The sequence below is a fragment of the Vanacampus margaritifer genome, chromosome 5 (assembly GCF_051991255.1).
Source record: "Vanacampus margaritifer isolate UIUO_Vmar chromosome 5, RoL_Vmar_1.0, whole genome shotgun sequence".
NCBI classification, from domain to species: domain Eukaryota; kingdom Metazoa; phylum Chordata; class Actinopteri; order Syngnathiformes; family Syngnathidae; genus Vanacampus; species Vanacampus margaritifer.
Genome location: NC_135436.1, coordinates 14976190 through 14996325, shown reverse-complemented (window position 1 = coordinate 14996325; position 20136 = coordinate 14976190). Strand labels below are relative to the sequence as shown.

Here is a 20136-nt window from a genome sequence, read left to right as displayed (position 1 = left end):
AAACAAATTTCCCAAAAGAAAGTGCTGCATATGTAGTTATTAGTCTCCTGGACAAGACTTGCTTCATTGTTGTTAAATGATATAGTCCCTGAGGTAGGACAGTAATTAGCTTTCAGACGGTATGCGTAGCCTTTCCCATTTGCAATCAAGCACTAACTTTGTATGCCACTCAAGTGCACAATACTGTGTAATTAAACAAGGGAAGTCAGAGCACAGACTTCTACAAGGGCCAATAATGTTAGCTAGTGGTAGATTCCGCCCACCTGGTGTAAAGGCTACTATAATACTCTGAATAAGACAAATGGTTCAGGGAAACAAGTGTACAGACACATACGGCAATTCACCCATTTCAGCAGTCATAACGACAATTTCCTGTGGGAAGACGACAAGATATTTGTTGTTTTATGTGTATCAGTTTTCACCATAATAAGACAAACTTGGATACACAAATTCCCACGGGCACTCCTACAGCTTGTAAAAAGTCTTCCCGGAAAAACTGAAGCGATGATACTTTCAATTCCATATTTCCTCCTTTGTGTGTAATGGACCAATTAATGATGCCATGTTTTTTTTTATATTGCAGATCTGCAATGATTAGCTTTAGCATAGCATAAACATACATACTGTAGATATTGATGGAAAAAACACCTCACAGTCAACTTTCCTATCAGTTACTTCAAGAACACCAGACTTGTTTTAGCCGTACACTTTCCACTACATTTAAAATTCCAATCTTTATTTGGTTTCCCTTTCTAAAATGTCTCCAGGGACAGTTGATTTATGCTGTACAAGTGCCTAAGAAGATTTATTGCGAATAGTAGCAGAGTGCCATGGAGTGATGTGTGGTTATGGCCAATTAGGCTGGGTGTAGATTTATGACCAAGACGGTCGTCTCTCTCGCTCTGTCCTGTCTCCTCCCCTTGCGTTCACATCTCTTGTGATATTTTGGAAACGCCCACACTGCGTTGACATTCTTTTTTTTATTGGACATGCAGGACCAATCTGTCACTGTATGATGCTCTTGGCAGAAAAATAGATGGTAATGTGCATATATTGAGATCTAGTACAAAGGATGCAGCTCATTGTCACGTATTGATTTAAACAATATATTTAATAGTACTAAGCAGTGTTTCTAATATTTTGGTTGCCCAATGTTACTACTGTACATGAGCGGGACAAAGTAATAGAAACAATTCTCGCTATGAATGATCTCACTGATATATTTTTTTATTATAAAAAAAATGATCAAAATAATACCCTGTACAGTATGACACACCATTCTTGTCTCACATGGCAAAACTTTTTTCCTTCACATATTTTACGTGCTTTGAACATGTGTGTGTGTGTTTTTCAGGCTTTTTAGAATGTGCATAAATACTCGAGGTATACCTGAGCTGACACTGTACTTCTTCTGCTCCTCGCATGACCATATAAGTCCTCACACTGAAGATCATGGATGTTTTAAATATAGTATACTCATAAACAGTGACATTTTTACTACTTATGTCTCTTTTAAAGGCATAACAGCACTGTCCTTTGTGTTTTTAACACATGTAATATATCTTTGAAGTCAACTGAAATTCTATTTCTAATGATAAGAGATGTAGCCATCGACAGACATGCTTATTGTCCAGCCACTTGTTGCCTGGCAGAGTTCATAACTGCCCCGTTGGCCAATGAAATCATTGTCCCAAGCTAGCCACGCCCACCAGGCTCTTTGAATGACAAACCTATAGGATCATTACATGTCAATTCACATAAATTCCTCCTCAGTGATACCTCTTCAATTTGCCAGATTTTTATTCCATTGGTTACTTATGATGTCAAAAGGATCAGAACATTTTTGGGACACACATCTTTTGTTTTAAAGTGGAAGCCAACCTTAAACATTTCTTGACAATAATGTTATGTGTGAGCTCACTAGTCTAAACATGACATTCTGATTAATATTACATTTGTGGAATATGAGTTATGAAGCAAAATCCAGTTGTTTTTATCCATTTCAGGGGGCGGCCATTTTGCCACTTGCTGCCAACTGAAGATGCCATCAGGGCTCAGGCAACGACCAATCACAGCTCCCCTGTTTTCTGAAACTCCGCTGTGATTGGTTGTTACCTGAGACCTGAGCAACTATGATGTCATCTTCTGATACTGATAAAAACTGCTGGATTTTGCAGCTAAACTCATATTCCACTAACACAATTTCAACCAAAATACAGTATTTAGACTAGTGAGGCTGCATAGAACATATTGTCAAGAATTTTTTGGGAGGTTGACTTTCCCTATAAATTCCTATATCTATGTATAAAGATGGTCCAAAATTTAGTGTGCAATTGCAGGATGCCAAAAATGGATGTGGCACCCCAATTTTAAAGGACCCTAACACAAAAACCGCTTAAGCTTGGAGGCTCAAACTTCGGATTCTTAATTTTGATATAATAAGGCACCAATGAAATAAAAATTTGACACATTGAAGAGGTGTCACTAGGGAGGGTGTGTGATTTGAAATGACCCTATATCTTGCTCCTGGACAGACAGCTAGATACACCCCAAGGCGGTGTCACCCAAATTTTATGGAACCAAGGCACATTTTACATTAGAAAATCAAATGGCAGCCCAAAAAATAACTAACTAAAAAAAAAAAAGGATGATTTCCTCTCAATGTACTAAAAATAAATAAAATAAAGACTTAGTATGATATCGGGGCTCATTTACTTGAACACAAAGCTATTATTCTATTGTATGAGTGGTAACAGGTGGATACACAGCTAAATGATACATTCTGCCCATTATAGTTATTAAAATCTGATGTCATCCCATCCAAGTCAGACGTTCCTATTGAATGAGACCACCAATGGCCAGAGGTGCCCTCCCTCTCTAATTCCATGATAGCACAGTTACTGAGCTATTGCCCTGTCTGCACTCGCAATAGATGGCCGACTGCCAGCCCAAGCCAGCTAGCAGGCTTATCTTCTCTGGTACATTATTTATTCCATTGTAGTGTTGGCTTTATTAAAAGCCTGTTTTATTACTGATGGATGGCTGCTTGATTGCGAAGTGCAAGCATCCAGATAAGAAAAGAGAAAAGACTGTTTTTGTGTGTGTGTGAGAGAGAGAGAGCGAGAGAATAGGTGCGATATAGTATGAGGTGTGTTGAGTTCATGCCGCTTCAAAAAGTCAAATGAATTAGTACCTTGAGGAAATTACAGCGAGTTGTGTGTACGTGCGTGCGCATGATGCATCACGTCTCGTTCCTACTCCTCGCCCCTCACTCATCCCTTTGGGGCTTGTAATGAGCAGACATGCTCTGCCAGTTGAGGTCAAGGTCGTGGTTGTGATTAGTGCCAAACACGAGCATCATCCTGTTCTCTGACACGAGGCAACAATGACTTCCAGTTTGTTCGTTATCATTTAGAGCTATTTTAGCACATGCACGATATGAATTGGAATTACATTCAGATATTGGTCAGTGGCTCTCAGCATTTATTTCAATATTTATGGAACTGTTTGTGAATATACTGTAGGCCTACTAATAAATCATTTTGAATTAATTTAGCAGTCTGACTTTGATTAATGGTTTCATGCTACTTATTTTCTCAGGTGCCACAAAGCTCTTATCAAGTAAAATATCCAAGCAAGTAACAGCACAGTCGCAGTAAAATAATAATGATAAAAATATATATATATCCCTAATTCCTTTAAATTATATTCCATGAGCCTCATCAGCAGATGGAGTCTGCCCAGTTGTCATGGTGACAGATGCGCTTGCATATGCGCTCTGGAGCTGGAACGATTTCACCCATTGCACTTTAAGGATTTCTCCTCCACGTCAGAGTTTGATGTCGGCTCCGGATATGCGCTAGTTTCTCAAATCCCGTTCGGGGATCCTTTTTGTATTCCTCTCACAGCCGAAATACTGCTGCTTTGCTCAGGCTTTGTGCGTCATTCAAATGGTTGGAGGATTTTTAGAATGCAAAAGTATTATTTGTGCACCTTCACCTCACCTCACAAGTATGGATGATGATATATAGTACTCTCTAGATAAGGGTAGGCTTAATGCAAAGGACTACCAGTTTGATACACACTTCAGAAATAACAAATTTGCTCAAATTACTTTCACATTATCATTAAAGCAACACTAAGTTACTTTCAGTTTACGTTTTTATATCTGAAGGAAAACCACATTTCCTAGGAAAACAAGCGCATTGCATCGTTTAAAAAAAAAATAAAATTATTAAAAAAAAATTATTAAAAAATAAATAAAATAAGCTCACTCCAGCGAGTGAAATCCGGGCCAACGTTGATCCTTAACTGTCCTTTCATCCGGGGTAGCTTTTGACATAGCAGTTAGCACATTTGTAGTTTTTTGTCTGGCAGTGTTCCTACCATCCTCCTCAAAGTTGCTTAGTGCCAGTAAAAATGTTACAGACCCCCTCAGGCCAAGGCAAAGGTACCATTCAACTAGTTTTAAATCAATGCTTCATCAGAAGAGTTATGAAAATATTTTATTAAGGTTGAAAAGTTCCTTTGGGCTACTTTAATGTAATGAATTTATGTGAAGACACTGATCCTGTTCATGATTTCTCATAATAATTACGAAACAGATACATTATAATGCAGTTTTTATTTCTATAAAAATGCTAATGTTTACATCTTCAAATGATCACTTCTACAACAGATTACAATATCCCGTTACTAGTGAGCTATTTTTAGAACAGGCCCGCAGGCTGTTCATGTGGCGCTTGCAGGGCTACGTATGTGCTTTGTACTTATAGAGAGCATTTCTGAGGTTACGTAGTTCAAATCTCCTGCTGCAACAAACACGGCGTCTGTGTGTGTGCATTCTCGTGTTTATCTGTGATGTCTTGCCGGCTTGTGAATAACTCCCTATTTTTACAATACTTCAATGTCCGTCGAAAAGTATTTTCATCTATGTTGTTGTCATTGGGACCCCGTTTTTTTCTCTTCTCTTTGAGCAGTTGCGCATGGAGAAGGGAAGGAGCAAGACTGCAAACACGAATGCCTTTTTGTGTTGTTGATTAATGTACATCCATCCATCCATTTTCTTGACCGCTTTTCCTCACAAGGGTCGCGGGGGGCGCTGGAGCCTATCCCAGCTGGCTTCGGGCAGTAGGCGGGGTACGCCCTGAACTGGTTGCCAGACAATCGCAACGTTTCTTAATGTATAGTAAATAAAGATTCCATATTTAGTTGGACATTTAAAAAAAGTGTCAACATTTTATTCCCCAGATTCAAACGTTTACAGTATAACATAGCAGATTAGCAAATAAGGGTTATGCAAAAAAAAAATAATAATCCAAGCCACTTGTCCTCCTTGGATCTTCAACATGGCGGACAAAGCACGCCGATCACGTGATTGAAAAGTGTATTTTTTTAATTTTTTTTATCGTTTACTTGACACGCATCTGCAGGTGTCTGAAGAAGACATGCGGGTGTCGCCGCTGATTGGCGACAGCTTGTAGTCAGCGCATCGTCAATCTGCCTCCCATTCGTCGCCACACACCGCCCACCCCCACCCCGCTTCTTCGCCACATCGTCGGCCGCATTGCGAGCGACGGTCGCGGGGACGAAGTCGACGCAAGGAGCGGAACATGTGCGAACCATGAGAGGACGCTTCCTCCGCAGACTGGAGCGCCGCTGTCGCAGAGGAGAAGGGACGAAGACGAAGGGCCAGCGCGGAAAGAGAGCGCATCTGCTGTGATTTATTTTAGGCACACGGGACGGGGGGTGGGATTCTCCTTCAAAGTGCGGCTGGGGAAAGACGAGCCGCGATATTTGTTTGTTTCCCGAACATGTGTCGGAATTACCTGGCGTGGGTCAACATGTGATGGATTTTGTCGACGTTTTACTTCATTTTTGGGGTGATCTTCTGGACGCTATATGACGTCTGGTTGTTAAAAATAGGACGTCCACCATACTTAAGCAAGCTTCTTATGAGTAAATATTGAAATTGTTGCTCGAGCGGCTCTGGTGTCTTTTTGGAATCCCTCGAGAGTTTTGGGGGAGAAAAGGGGGGCTTTTTCCCCCCCCAAGCGACCCCCTAACCTCTTACGTAAATGTTTGCGTGCAGTTAGGTTGCCGGTTGAATCCCCCCTCCACTCATTTACCCTCAGACATTCGTCCTGTGCACACAGCGACTCACCTGAGCATACACACCATGCATACATAATAGCACAGACAGACACATCACCCCCAAGCACCTCCACCAATTGATGAATCCGCGTTATATAGGTGGACGTGGCACGGACCCGGCTGTAGCATCCTCCTCCTCCTCTTCATCCTCACCGCTATCTTCAGCATTCTCTTCCTCGCCACCATGTCCTCGTCGTCGCGAAAGATCTCCTCGGAGTCTTTCAGCAGCTCGGTGGGCTCCGATTGCGGGCTGGAAAGCCCCGGGGGGGACGGAGGGGACGGCGGGCTGGAGGCGGCCGAGGAGCTCCGAGGATGTCCCTTCTCCTCCTTCCACAAACCGCTCCTTTGGAACGGCCGCAGCCCCGCCGAGAGGCTCGCGTGCCCGGCGGGTGAGGAGCAGCCAGGAGTCGGCGGGCCACACAAGAGGGCGACCAGGAGGAGGAGGGTGAACCTGGACTCGCTTGGCGAGAGCCTGAGGCGGCTGACTTCCCCCACGGTAAGGCCTTCATTAGATTGCGTATTAACATTGTATGAAGCATTGAGTTTGGCATTTAGACTGTATTGTGTGCACAGTGACTCAAAAGTTCCAAGACACGCATGCATATGAATTGTTCCCCACTGGGGGGGGAATCCCTGTTGTCAATCCTTCACAAATTCAGGGCATTTGTAGCAGTAGGCGAGATCTCAACAAGATGTAGTCCCAAATTAGCGTTAATTCAAATTCATTCCAAATATATTCATTTTTAAAACATCAACTTTTTTGGTTTATAATCAATGGGCTATTGTGGTCATCTAATCTAACCATATTTTTTCTTTAACATGGGTCACCAGCGAGACATTGTGATTTTCTTGCATGGAATGTTGTGGAAGCCATCATTTGAAAGTGTGAACACTTGCAAAGATGTATAGTAATAATTTGTTGCATAATCTGGTTCCTACTTGTTGGCAACTGTTATGTGTTAATTAATATAAATTCAACTAATTACTAAAAATAAAGGTAATTTAAGCTAAATGATTTCTCAAGTGCTTTTTAAACTGGCAGCACCTTGTAAATCATCACCAAGAATTAGCCGTTTCAAAAAGGTTGGTGACCCTTGGCCTTAGCGTGTGGCCGATTATGCCACTCAAGTTTTTTTTTTAAATTCGGTCTGGGAACAATAAAGAAAAAAAGAGACATTTTCCTACAAACAAACCACACAAGTGCACGTTTTATTTTATTTCATTATTATTATTATTATTATTTACTGTTTTTGTCATAACTTCTGAGCTGTTCACATTCCTTTCCCTTTGTAACAATGTGTAGCAAGTCACTTCCACAAAGTTTACAATGACCAAATAAAATGTTCAAACTTTGAAACTATTCAATTTTGCTATAAATTGACTTGCTGGTTTGACCAAGGCAGCCTCTTGTACTGTCTGTTTTTCAAAGTTCCAAGTGGAAGTTTTGTAGGCTGAAATGCAGACATTTTTAGCTGTTCTTGCTCATAGTCCTCCATTTTATATACTCCTTATCCATCCTCACTCTGGTCTCGGGTGAGCAGGAGTCCATCTATATGGTAAATACAGATTTCTACCATGTTTCACGTAAATTAATTACTTCTAAAACTTTGTTAATTGTGGGGTGCAATGCTGACGGCCTAGCTCTGTTTGATTGGTGAAATGAGTCATATGTCACTAATAGGTTGCATTGGTGAAACAATAGTGACATCAAGTCTCTCTGAAAAGCTAAAATAGCGCAAGTAATTGTAAAGACCTGTAGATACGAACAGCAGAGAGCAGAAATTTACACAATTTAACTAATAATCGGTATTGGACGGAAAAAAAAATATCAGTCTGTCTCTAGTATTCTCAGTGTCTGTTATACTTGGTCACATATGAGACTGCTACAATATTTAAGTAAAAGTAAAAAGTGTGTCACATTAAAACTTTTCTGATGAATATTTAGCCCAAAACTCGCTGAGTAAATGTAACTTATTATTACCTACCTACTAGTGTGTGCCCAAAAATCGATTCTCATAAGAATCGCAATTCTCATTTAGTACGATTCAGAATAGATTTTAAATGTCCCAAAAGCGATTTTATTTTAATTATTTTATTCACTCTTCCCTTTGTTTGTGCGTGCCTTTATTGGGAGCGCTGTTCATGTTGTACCCGAGTTGGCTACTCAGGGGCAGCGTGGTTTCACGCGGTCTGATACATTGTTAAGTTGTAGCCACATTAGAGAGTAGAAGGAAAAAGTCACAATCAAGTTATTCCAATAAAAATAGTTTTTTTGCAGCGTGAAGCTGTTCTTTTTAGCGCTAAAAGTGCCGCGAGTAGCGCACTAGTTAGCATTAGCGAGTCAGACTGGAGTAGATCATTACGATTCCTTGAACATTTATAAATTGAAACAAAAATCATTGTCAATCAAATCATTTTGATTAAAAAATCGTTCTTGATCGAAAATCGATTCTGAATCGAACCGCGCACCCAAAAATCGGAATTTCGAAGATTCTCACCCCTACTAACTGCAGTAGTAGAGGCTCAGCTCTGCATTTCGGTACCTGGGCCTTCGATAAGAACTCAACTTCCCACCACTATCAAGTTGCAATAAAATATACCATTAACATGATATAGAAGCACACGACTGTGTCATATAAATCATGCCTTAGCCACGGCTTCTTTTCCCACAACCCAAGATATGGATTGTTTTTTAGGCCCCCTTCATTCCTCACCTCAGGTAACCTGAATCATCTGGCAGATTATATAATAATGTGCTTGGCCTGCATTTTGGTACAATGTCCTTGTACGTTCATGATTATTTTTTCTGCATGTCTGTTGTACAGTAGCGGAATCTATTTATGTCCTTGCATGTACAGCTTAAACTAACACAATAAATATTTGACTCGGATGTACCTTTTGCAGGGTCAAAAACTTACAGGTGTAATTAATGAGGCTTCCAAAGCATTACATAGCATGTGAGTGGATCACATTTGGAATTAAGTATACGCCACTGTTTTGTGAAGGCGTAGCAGAGGACAATTTGTTTGTAATACAGAGCAGTAATTAATGCTCATTACGAGAGATTTCCACAAGCAGTATAAATGTCATGCAAATGAGCAGTTTGACATTCAGTGTTCCATTTCGTCAAGGACATATACACACTTAACAAGGTAAACTAGCTGAAAGTTAATGTTCAACGCTATTGTCATTATTCTGTTAGTAGTTTGATGAATTTCTCAAGTTGCATGTGTTACGAACTTTAACCCCCCCCCACCCCCCAAAAAAAATCAGTTTTGCTTGGTTGACTTATAATTGCAAACCCAATGTAACGAAACCCGATGACAGTTGTAACATTCTGTAGTATGGCACTGCGCCACATGGTGGGGCAACTTTGCCGTGGAACTGAGCGGTTGTGTACCGAACTGTACACTTTATCGTAATTCGTGGTAGCGCAGAGAACTTGTCTTTTTTTTTTGTCTTTTTAATAAAGCAAGTGCATGTGGACCTTCAGCCTATTTTTGCTCCCTGCCAACAATATGGTAGCAGTTGATAAAGTCATTGATTATTTTGTTTTCAATTATACTGTTTTAAAAAATAATATTCAATTAATTGCGAATAATTCAATTATTGTTTTGTATTTAGTTAAATGATATAATACTGTTTTTGTTTGTTTATTGGTTTCAGATTTTTTTTTGCTAGTGATCCTTCTATTTAGAAGTTAAAATCTGCGCCATGCAGTCATTGGACCATTGTAGCTTTGTTGCCTGGTCACAGTCTTGCAATTAGTTAAACATGGTACAATTCCCATGACTGAATAGCTCAAATTAGTACATTTCATTGAGTGAAAAAAGTATTTGATCCACAAGCAAAACACAATTTATTGCTTGATGGCGAAACCCTTGACGTTTCTTGTAGTTTTTCGAAGTTTTCTATTGAGTTGAGGTCTAGAGATCGACTAGGCCGCTCCATGACCTTATGCTTTTTCTTGAGCGACTCATTTGTTGCCCTAACAGGATGCTTTGGATCAGTGCCATACTGGAAGATCCAGTTAGATCCATCTTCATTTTTCTGGCTGAGGAGAGGAGGGTTGCATTGAATTTTTTAAAATTAATTAATTAATTAATTATTTTATTTTTTTTTTTTACAGTACTTACCACTGTATATGTCCTGTGCCATTTGTAGAAACCTGATGACTTGACTTTGAGGGTTTTGTCTTCATCCTCCAAACACAGCAGGTCGAATCAATGCAAAATATGTCAACTTTGTTCCCATAGCACTTTCTCGAAAGCATTATCCGAGTCATTTAGTAGCCCGCTGGCAATCTTAAGGTAGGCATGTTTGTTTGCCTTCTTGTGGGCTCTACTAGATTTCACTCCATTGCGGTGCAGTGTGTGTTTACTTGATGACTGAGGTCCCAATTGCCTTCAGATCATGAATAAGTTCCTGCCGTGTACTTTGAGGCTGCTCCCATGTCTCTCATGATCATCCTCATCCCACAAGGCAAGATCCTGCATGCGGACAAGTGGGCGCTATAGCTTAGAGTCGCCACCCGTCACGTTTTCCCCCAGAATTGTTCTCTTTTTTTTTTTTTGCCTAGACACAATTTGTCCCGTTTTTTTTTTTTAGGAAGAATGCCAGAAGTTAATTTGATTTCCTAAATTCTGTAGTTTGAAAATGTCCCCTGTGCTACTGTGGAACACTTTGTCACCGAGCGTGCCGGTGGCGGCACATTTCCGTAGGTGCACTTTGGATGACCATAATTCTGGCACCATTATGTGCTATCTGAAAATTCCAATGGTGTCTGAAAGCTAAGCCCGTGTGCCTTGCAGAAAAAGTATTGTCACAAAAAGCATCTTATAGTTGCTGATCAGTTTTTTGCACGACTCGGCTGATATTTTTGCTCATTCATCTTTAGCGATGAGCTCTTCTTCTCATCACCCTGATCTTTAGTTCCTTCCACCGATTTTCAACTGAATTTAGGTCTGGACTGTCTGGGCCACTGCAAAACATTACTATTTTTGTCCGCGAACCATTTCTTACCACTTTTGCTGTGTGTTTTGGGATTTTGTCATGCTAAAATGTCTACATATTCAAAATTTGCCGGACGTATGAATAATTTCGGGCTTTAATTTCCGCTTCTTTTTTTTCCACAAATCCACGGTGGCAACCCTACTATAGCTATTTAGTAAAACCTTGCTAATTTTGCAAATTAATGTGATTTACAATGGGGAATTTAAAAACTTTATTTATCCGTCCAAATTTAAACAACTGAATGATCTTTCTTGGAGACTGTTGATTTAAATTTTTTTGCCAGGGCTTGCACTGCTAGCTACTAGCTAGCTAGCTAGCTAGCTAGATGGATAGATGGATAGATAGATAGATGGATGGATAGATAGATAGATAGATAGATGGATAGATAGATAGAGAGATAGATGGATAGATAGATAGATAGATGGATAGATGATAGATGGATAGATAGATAGATAGATAGATAGATAGATAGATGGATAGAGAGATACTTGTGAGTTATTGAGGCGACACATACTATTAGTGAACTACAATTCCCAAATGACTTTTCAGACCTCAGCGTGCTGTAAGGTTGTACAGATGCCATAAAACAGGCCGAGCAGAAATGAATATGGTCAAATGAAGCTTGATGGAACACTTGTGATATTTTTTTGACTCCTCTAGGTGGCATTTTGTTTCAAAGGTGCAGATTGTTATAGTTAACTAGGCAAACACTCCAAAGCCAATTTTCCATTCATTTCCTTGTGTTAGCTTTTTGTAGGAAATGCTACTAAATCCGTATGGGTCGAAATGGCACATGCTATATCAGTGTGTGGCTCATGAGCAGGCGATTTCACTCACTCAACTTGTGTTTATTATCTTTTTTGTTCCCTTTCACACACCATTGCTGCTTGCATACGCAGTAGCTGCGTGCAGCAGTAGTGTCTGTTGTTGACTGCAATGGACCGTGACAGAAAGAACAGAGCATGCTCTCTATGGCTGTCTTCACTCCCTGACCACGCTGACCCAGAAGCAATGACACACACACGTGCGCGCGCACGCACTTACATGTGAGCAAACATTCATTTTCTCTGTCTCCCCTCTTCGTTTCATCAGCTTAGTGATCCATGATGCCGATCAAGGCCTCAGCACGTTGGCCACAAATGCAGAAGAGTGTGAAACAAGTGTGTGAGTTATAGTGATGCATACAGTGTTGTGTCATGTTCTTAAACAGGACACACTGTAGTAGTTCACAGGTTTAATTCATGGCTCATTTAAAAAAACAAAAAACATTTTATGACATTGTGTTGATAACACCCATTTAGCAACTTTTAGATATATATAAAAAAAACGAGACACATTATTTATCTGTACAGCATTAAGGATCTCATGCTGTTTTTCTCAAGGCCAATATCAGCACAGTCACTTCTCAGCAACCAAACTAGAAAGTGCATATTGGCTAATCTGATCCTAATTGAAGAATTATGGGAAATGTAGTCCTAATAGCCTAATGCTGCGTTCGCCGGTCAAACCCAATGAAAGCAGAGCTTTTCTGGCAGCAATGTTACTTATTGTTAATGTTTTTATAATGAGTAACCAGTGCAAGGTAAACGTCACAGTCATCTTCCAATAGCTGTTGGGGCCAAGCGAAAAAGTTTGGATAATGGTGAGTGCATTAGCTTGTTTAGCGCTTTTCAACTGCCACCCAAGATAGCATTTAGCATTAGCTAAAGTAACAACAAAACCACAAGTAACCAGATAGATCAGCAATTCAATTTGTTATAAATGGTTTCTGGTGTGAATTTATTGTGTATTTCATTTTCAGCGAAATTGTAGTGTCCTGGTTTTGAATTTTGAAAATCTGCTCGCCCTAGTTGCGGATGTTACATTGTACAATGTGCAAACTATCATTTGGCAGCCACAAAAAAGCCATATCAAATCCAATGGATGACTGTCATAGCTTTAGAGCCTGAGTTGTATCAAAAAAAAGAATGGTTTCCTAATTGTACTACAATTTTGAGGTTGTGTTCCAGTGTGATGGCAACTGCATGTACAGCAGGAAGGAGGAAGGGAAGAGTGATGGTGGGATCCCCCCCGCACACTTCCCTTCTCCCCCACCCAATGTAAAGAGACAGAGCAAACAGAGAGAAATGTCGAACCAGATAAAGAATACGGGAACTAGACTTCTGTTAATCCTATTTTAAGGAAAGCTCTTGTGAATGTCAAATGTCTTCGTTACACACACTTGTCATTTTTGGCCTGATTCTATAAATGTGTGCATGTTCCAGAACTGAATCAGTTGGGACCCTTATTGGTCTACTACCAAACATATGTGTGAGCTCGACCTGTAATGTGCAAGGGTTATCACATGTAGCCTACATTAAACATGCCAGTGATGATGATATACAGTATCTGTACTTCAAGCATATATGCAAGTGATAACCAGTGACACACACACACACACACACACACACACACACACACACACACACACGCGCACACACACACACACACATGCATACACAAATCCTGCGCATGCTCTGTCGTAAATGACTTGCTGAGTCAAGGGCACAGTCAGGCAGGCATTGGAAAGTAAATGCACACAACTATAGGGAGAGATGGGAAATCAGTATTATTGTTTAAAAAACAAAATAAAGCCCTTAGGTTACGTGTAAAGTGTATTTTTGTGTCATTATTTTTAAAGGTGAACATTAGTACTGTAGTTAAATTTAGTTTTTTTTTTAATAATGATAAAAGCATTTTTTTTTTTATACCAGCTGCCTTTGTTGTTGTTTTTTTCTCTACTGCCCCATTGCTCACTTGTCCCCTTCTGTCTTTGCTTCATCTGTTTCTATACACACGCTCACATACACACACACACACGCGTATGAAATCACTCCTGTAAATGTCCATAGTGGGCGGAGGCCTCTGAATGACCTCTCCAGCTGGCACACTGTGTTCTAGTATTGTCACTATAGCCTCGCATTTGAGCTGCATCACACATAATCACATTGGACCCGCCTTCTCGGGCCTTTTCTGTCAGATGTGCAAACTACACCAGCTTTGCGGACACACACAAATGCAAACACACTCGCCCGAAGTGATTAGCAATTAGTTAGAAGATTTGCGAAAAGAATGCTCTGTCATCTTGGGCTTTTCTGTGTTCACTTGAAGACTACTCTGGAGTGAAATATGTCCGGGGTGCACAAGGGAATCCGAATAACCTCCTGATGAAATGGTTTTTTTTCTCTTTCAGACACAGACTGTGCAAGAGGCTCTCCAGAGGACTCTGAAGTTTTACAGGCAACAAGAGATCCGGTAGATTATTCCTGTTGTCTTGTCTGCAGCACCACCACGACCCGATCACAGACATAAAGAACACAACAGCACTTTAACATGAACGGAGTCTCGTGACAGTCAGTGCAATTGCAAACACACGTTGTAAAAATCCAGACTGGTAATAATGTGCTAAGTCTGCCGTAAAAAAAAAAAATGCTAACTTGGATATCCTGGAAGAAGAAGAATAAGGCTACGAGGATTTTGGCCTTAGCTGACGTCATTTTATTCTTTCGGCTACAAACTAGCTCTGAATGAATGGACAGTACTTTTGTTGGTTGCATTCAAGATGCACATTCCATTTTTCTCTTCAACAATCAATTACCCATACTCATCACAATCAGTTAATCAACTCAATTATTAAGAACATCTCTAGTAGCACATTCCAATTTGCATTTGTATGATTTAACTTTTTTGTTCGATATTTAGTTACAGAATACACACAATTTTGACATGAAGGGCTGATACATTTTTATGAATTGTAATCATGTAATGCTTAATAACATCTAGGATGTTGTTGCTTATCTCGAGTCATTGTATTTGGGTTACTTACAGGTGTCCAGATTCTGGTAAGGGGGACCAGCAAAGGGAAAGTAAAGACGAGAAGTGCCCATTTCTAGAAAATTCTGGTTCAGAAGAGGATGTCCTTCAAATCCTACAGTACATGGCCACCATACTGGGTAAGATGGAATTTTGTATTTATCTGTACTTTATTGTTGTTGTATCTCACTGGAGGAAACATGCATGTACCATCTGTTATCATTTGCACTTTTCTTCAGTTATTTTAACGTGTTGTCCATGTAGCATTAACTTGCACTTAAATCAAACGAGACCCTCAATCAGAGGGATTACATACAGTAGTTTGTTGCAAAAGAATGTATAAAGTGTAGTCCATTATGTTTTTTAAATAAGCTAATTTGGTAAATTTGGGAAACAAAATGTTAGTATGACACACTAGAGTTGCTAGCTACACATAAAATAATAACAACATTGAAATAAAATTAATTTAAAATTAAATCAATACGGCTCTGGCAATGTTAGGAGACAATACCTTTGAAATTAATTGTTTATTAATGTTCTTTCTTTTACACATTTCATTGATTTTCCAGATTTCATTGATATCAAATGCAAATAGTATGACGTAGTTCTACTTAGCATGAATTTTAGTGGACTTTTAGCCAGCAAATTGTCAGGTGCGTTGGTGCACGCCAAAGGCAATCGGTATGCCGGCACATCCAACGTGGAGTAGAGAGATCAACCAAATTCCCAAACAAGCGCATCGAGGCTTGCGTCAACCTGGAAATTAGGATATGTCAGCTTTTACGCTCGAGTGCAGCTGTGCAGTCTATGAATATAGAGCCCTAAATGTTTAATCTTATTAAGCAGTCAGTATAAATGTGACAGGATTTAGTCACATCCATATTCATCATTTTCACATAGCTTTGATATTTGATTACATTTCAGATTGCCTTTCTTTGGTTGATTTGCTTTAATTGGTGCAAAATAAAGCAGTAAACTGTAAACACTTAGGTGCTCAAGTTAAACAATGTAGAAAGACAGCAAAATAAAATGCAGGCTGTCAGTCAGTGTTGTTATTAAATATGTGGTTGGATAAGTTTGGTGTGGAAGAATTTGTGAGCTCTGACTTCCAACAAACCTCTTTGGCTCTAAAAAAGGAACCCAGGTTGTGAGCAAGGCCCTTTTGCCCATCTTAATTGAACTCTGACCTCACAAATGTTCTTCCGGATGAGTGGGGAAAAAAACCTCTTACCTTTAACTGTGCGCATGAGTGGGAATTTTCTTTATTTTGGTATTTTTCTTGACCAGCACAGAGAGAATAGGGTCTTTTGCGCCATCGTAGGATGGAATGCAGCCGACTCCCAGTCAATCGAAGCGGCTCCCTTCGTTCTCATAACAATCAGGGTGGTGGAAGCGCAAATTGTGGGAGCAGAAATTGGCCCGCTGGGTGCATTATACAGGTAAACTTCAAGATCATCCACGCATGGAACACCCAGAGAGGCGCAATGCGGTCCCAAACTGACATCACTGTGTGCATGGGCGCCTCTCTACGAAAATAGGACCCTTAGTTGCCAAGAGTGTATCAAATCCCTTTTCAAATAACCGACCCTGCCTGACTCTGTGTTTTGTGTCTTCTCGCTCTCAGGAGTACCATTCTTCGAACTGCGTGAGCATTTTGGCGAGGAGTTCTTTGGCCTGTGCTTTGAAGAAAACGAACGCGTGCTCAGGGCCGTAGGTGGCAACCTCCAGGACTTTTTTAACGGCTTTGATGCCATTTTGGAACATATTCGCACCTCCACGGGTCGCCGTGCCTCATCGGAAAGCCCTTCCTTTCAGTGCAAAGATCCCCACGAGGAAGAGAAGGGCCGAGGAATAATGGACAAAGCATCAGAGCAAGGAGCACAAAATGGCCGAGGGAAGTTGTTGCTCTTACATTGTTTTAATCCTGCCCCTGTGGTGGGATTGATCATGCCTGGTCTTATCAGAGCAGTTTCCAGACGGATTTTTCATTCCGAAGTGGAAGTAGAAGAAGTCTCTCCTCTGACTCCTTTATTTCCCAAAGACGATGCACATCACAGCTATAGTGATTCCGCCACACCAACGCCAACCGCATCCCCATCTGCCTCCCCCTCCTCCTCCCCCTCTCCACCCTCAACTTTCCCAACCACTGCTCCCACAGTTTGCGTCTCTTTCCAAATTCAGGAAACATGTCTCCAAAATGCCGTCCCCGTGTGTCCCAAGAAAGCGCCCTTTTCACTTTCAACCAACCCCAGTGATTTACGCATCGGCCTGGCCACATTTTGCCGTGCCTTTCCATTTCACCTCGTGCTCGGCCCTCGGATGGAACTTCTGCAGCTCGGCGAGGGATTGAGGAGGCAGGCTCGCATCGAGCCTCATCGGAGTCTCTTGTTCAGGGACTGTTTTGAGATCGTCTCACCCAAGATGGAGCCTTCGTTCCAGGGGATCCTTCTGAGGCTTGCATCGCCTTTTACTATCCGTACAAAACCCGACACCACACAACTGGGGACCAAGGAAAAGGTAAGATAACCACATTTTTAATTGCTTAACTCAAACACAGCTCGCAATGTTCCGGGTTTCCATTTTATCATTACTTCCACTAAAGATAGCAAACATAAAAGTCTTTTAAACAAGAAACACAAAGTTCATGAGTAGTACTGTAGTATGCAAATCTTGTTGCAACAGGTGCCTTGACGACGTCAGCTGCTTTATTCCCTACCAATTGGCTCCCCCTCTCCAGTTGGGGAATCCAGGTCCAAAAAGTAAAAATCCTGAAACAATCAAAAAAGTGCTTCTAGTAAACAAGCTTGTCGTCACCTGTTGATTAGAAGCACCTGTGGCTGAAAGCCAAACTGTTTCAGGATTTTTACTTTTTGAACCGGGATTCCCCAATCCTGGTTATGACCATAACCATCTATGAGGTCTTTGAGGTCCCTGCTGTCCACTTATTTTCCCTCTGAGACTGACGTTTGCATTGCCATTTAAATAGTGGTGCACAATGTCAGAAGCAAGTGTGATTTGGCTCGCTTCCAATGCAGTCTAGAACTTCCTTTGACACACTTCCACATTGGAAAAGATACTTGAAGTATAGCTGGTACTGAACTATTGGAAAAATAATCTAGCTACAGACGCTCTAGTTTTTACTCGGAGGTAGGAGGGGGGGGGGGGCTGTATACATTTTAGTTAGATGAAAATGTCACACAAATACACACCATTACACTTGTCTGTGTCTTGATTGTATCTTAGACAAGAGTAACTTCATATGACACAAAGATCTTAATAAGTATTTCATCTGAACAAAACAGAGATAGGCTTTATCTTGATAATATTGTCTATAAAAGACTAACTGTGATATTATATGCCGCCACAGACACGAGCAGCACCACTTTTCCCAAAGGAAAAAATAACTATTGAGCTCTATAATAAAAGTCATTCGGTTACGTATTGCACCCGCAGGACTGTTGTGGGTGGACTGAGGTCTACATTGGCTTGAACTCGTCACAAATGAATCAATCCGTATTGTATGCTATATCCGGTTCTTTATTGAGTGGATCAGTCAGCCACAACAACAAACGCCCTCGTGGTGAGGAGAACTGACATGGAGATTGATCTGTGGTGTGCTTTCGTGTGGGCATGCGGGTATAATTTCACAGTACAAATGCAGGAACACATTTCAACAAGTGTTTCTAACCTCGGTCCTGCGTATCCTGAGAGGCTAGGTCTGGCACTTTATATATATATATATATATATATATATATATATATATATATATATATATATATATATATATATATATATATATATATATATATATAAACCAAGAACTTCATGATTTGGATGATAGTTTATTGAAACTGACATAATGCAGTGTTGTAATGCAGAGTTGTTGTTGTTGTAAAAAAAAAAAAAAAAAAAGGGAAGTCAACCCAAAAATGTTGTTTAGTATATGTTCTATGTAGCCCCACTAATCTAAACACGGTATTCTCATTAAAATTGCATTATTTGTGGAGTATGAGTTAAGTAGCAAAATTCCATCCATTTTTATCCATCTCAGGGGGCAGCCATTTTGTAACTTGCTGTTGAGTGAAAATGACATCACAGTTGCTCAGGGCTCTGGTAATGACCAATCACGGCTCAGCTTAAAAAAAAAACAGGTGACATTAGTCGAGCATGACGTCAGCATGAGTCAGTTGAGTTTTTTCTCCTCCTCTTCTAAATATAAACCTCTTGAGAATAAACACATTTTGATCATGCTGAGCGAAAGTTTGTGGCATTGTCAGTCAAGGATGACTTATCCATCCATCCATTTTCTGAACCGCCTATTCCTCACAAGGGTCGCAGGGGTGCTGGAGCCTATCCCAGCTGGCTTCGGCAGCAGGCGGGGTACACCCTGAACTGGTTGCCAGACAATCCAGGGCTGAAAGAGGAATAAAAATATTTGTCCTCTTTGCGTGTTCCAAAATTTGAAGACAGATTTAATGTAAGAAAAAACACCTTTGCAAAAATGATTTTTTAATCTAACAGAGATCTCTGGACATTTAACAGCCTCTAATTCATCACTTAAACAGGTGGGATTCAGAGCGTCGAAACGTGTCTCTTCCGCGTGTAAAATGGCTTCTTATAGTTAAAACCGACCGCCTCTCTTTCATTTGTAGACAAAACATACTCTCTGGGTACTTTTCCATGAGCGATGGCGAAAACAGAGTCAGGAGTGCGTGTTCGAAACAGATTCTGTTCTCAAGGACCAAATGTGTTTTCGCACAAAGCGCTGAGAAGGAACTTTTTTAGACTAAATAGTATGTCCCATCTTAAGGTCAGATTATACCGAAATCAACACCATCTGCTCTGCACAGGACACAAAACATTTCGACAAGGTTAATATAAAGAATTAAAATGTTAATAATGTGTAACAATGGTTAATATATTAAATGAAGAATTAAAAATGTTATAATATCTATCAGGGCACACACATCTATTCATACCCACAATCACACTTTGGGCCAATTTAGAGCGTTCAATTAACCTGCCATCCAGAGGTGGCAAATCCAGGTCCAGAAAGTAAAAACCCTGCCACAGTTTGGCTTTAGCTCCTGGTGCTAGCTAGCTAGCTAGCTACCTAG

General features: G+C 40.4%; 1 protein-coding gene across 1 annotated transcript in view; it reads left to right on the top strand.

Annotated features, from left to right (window-relative positions):
- Window positions 1-5356: 5356 nt before the first annotated feature.
- gucy1a2 (guanylate cyclase 1, soluble, alpha 2) overlaps window positions 5357-20136 on the top strand; it is a 34786-nt gene continuing 20006 nt past the window's right edge. The window contains exons 1-4 of the mRNA XM_077565697.1: window positions 5357-6649; window positions 14399-14460; window positions 15034-15158; window positions 16643-17535. Of these exons, the coding sequence (XP_077421823.1) occupies window positions 6338-6649; window positions 14399-14460; window positions 15034-15158; window positions 16643-17535 (1392 nt within the window). The 5' untranslated portion in view covers window positions 5357-6337. The remainder of the gene's footprint in view (window positions 6650-14398; window positions 14461-15033; window positions 15159-16642; window positions 17536-20136) is intronic.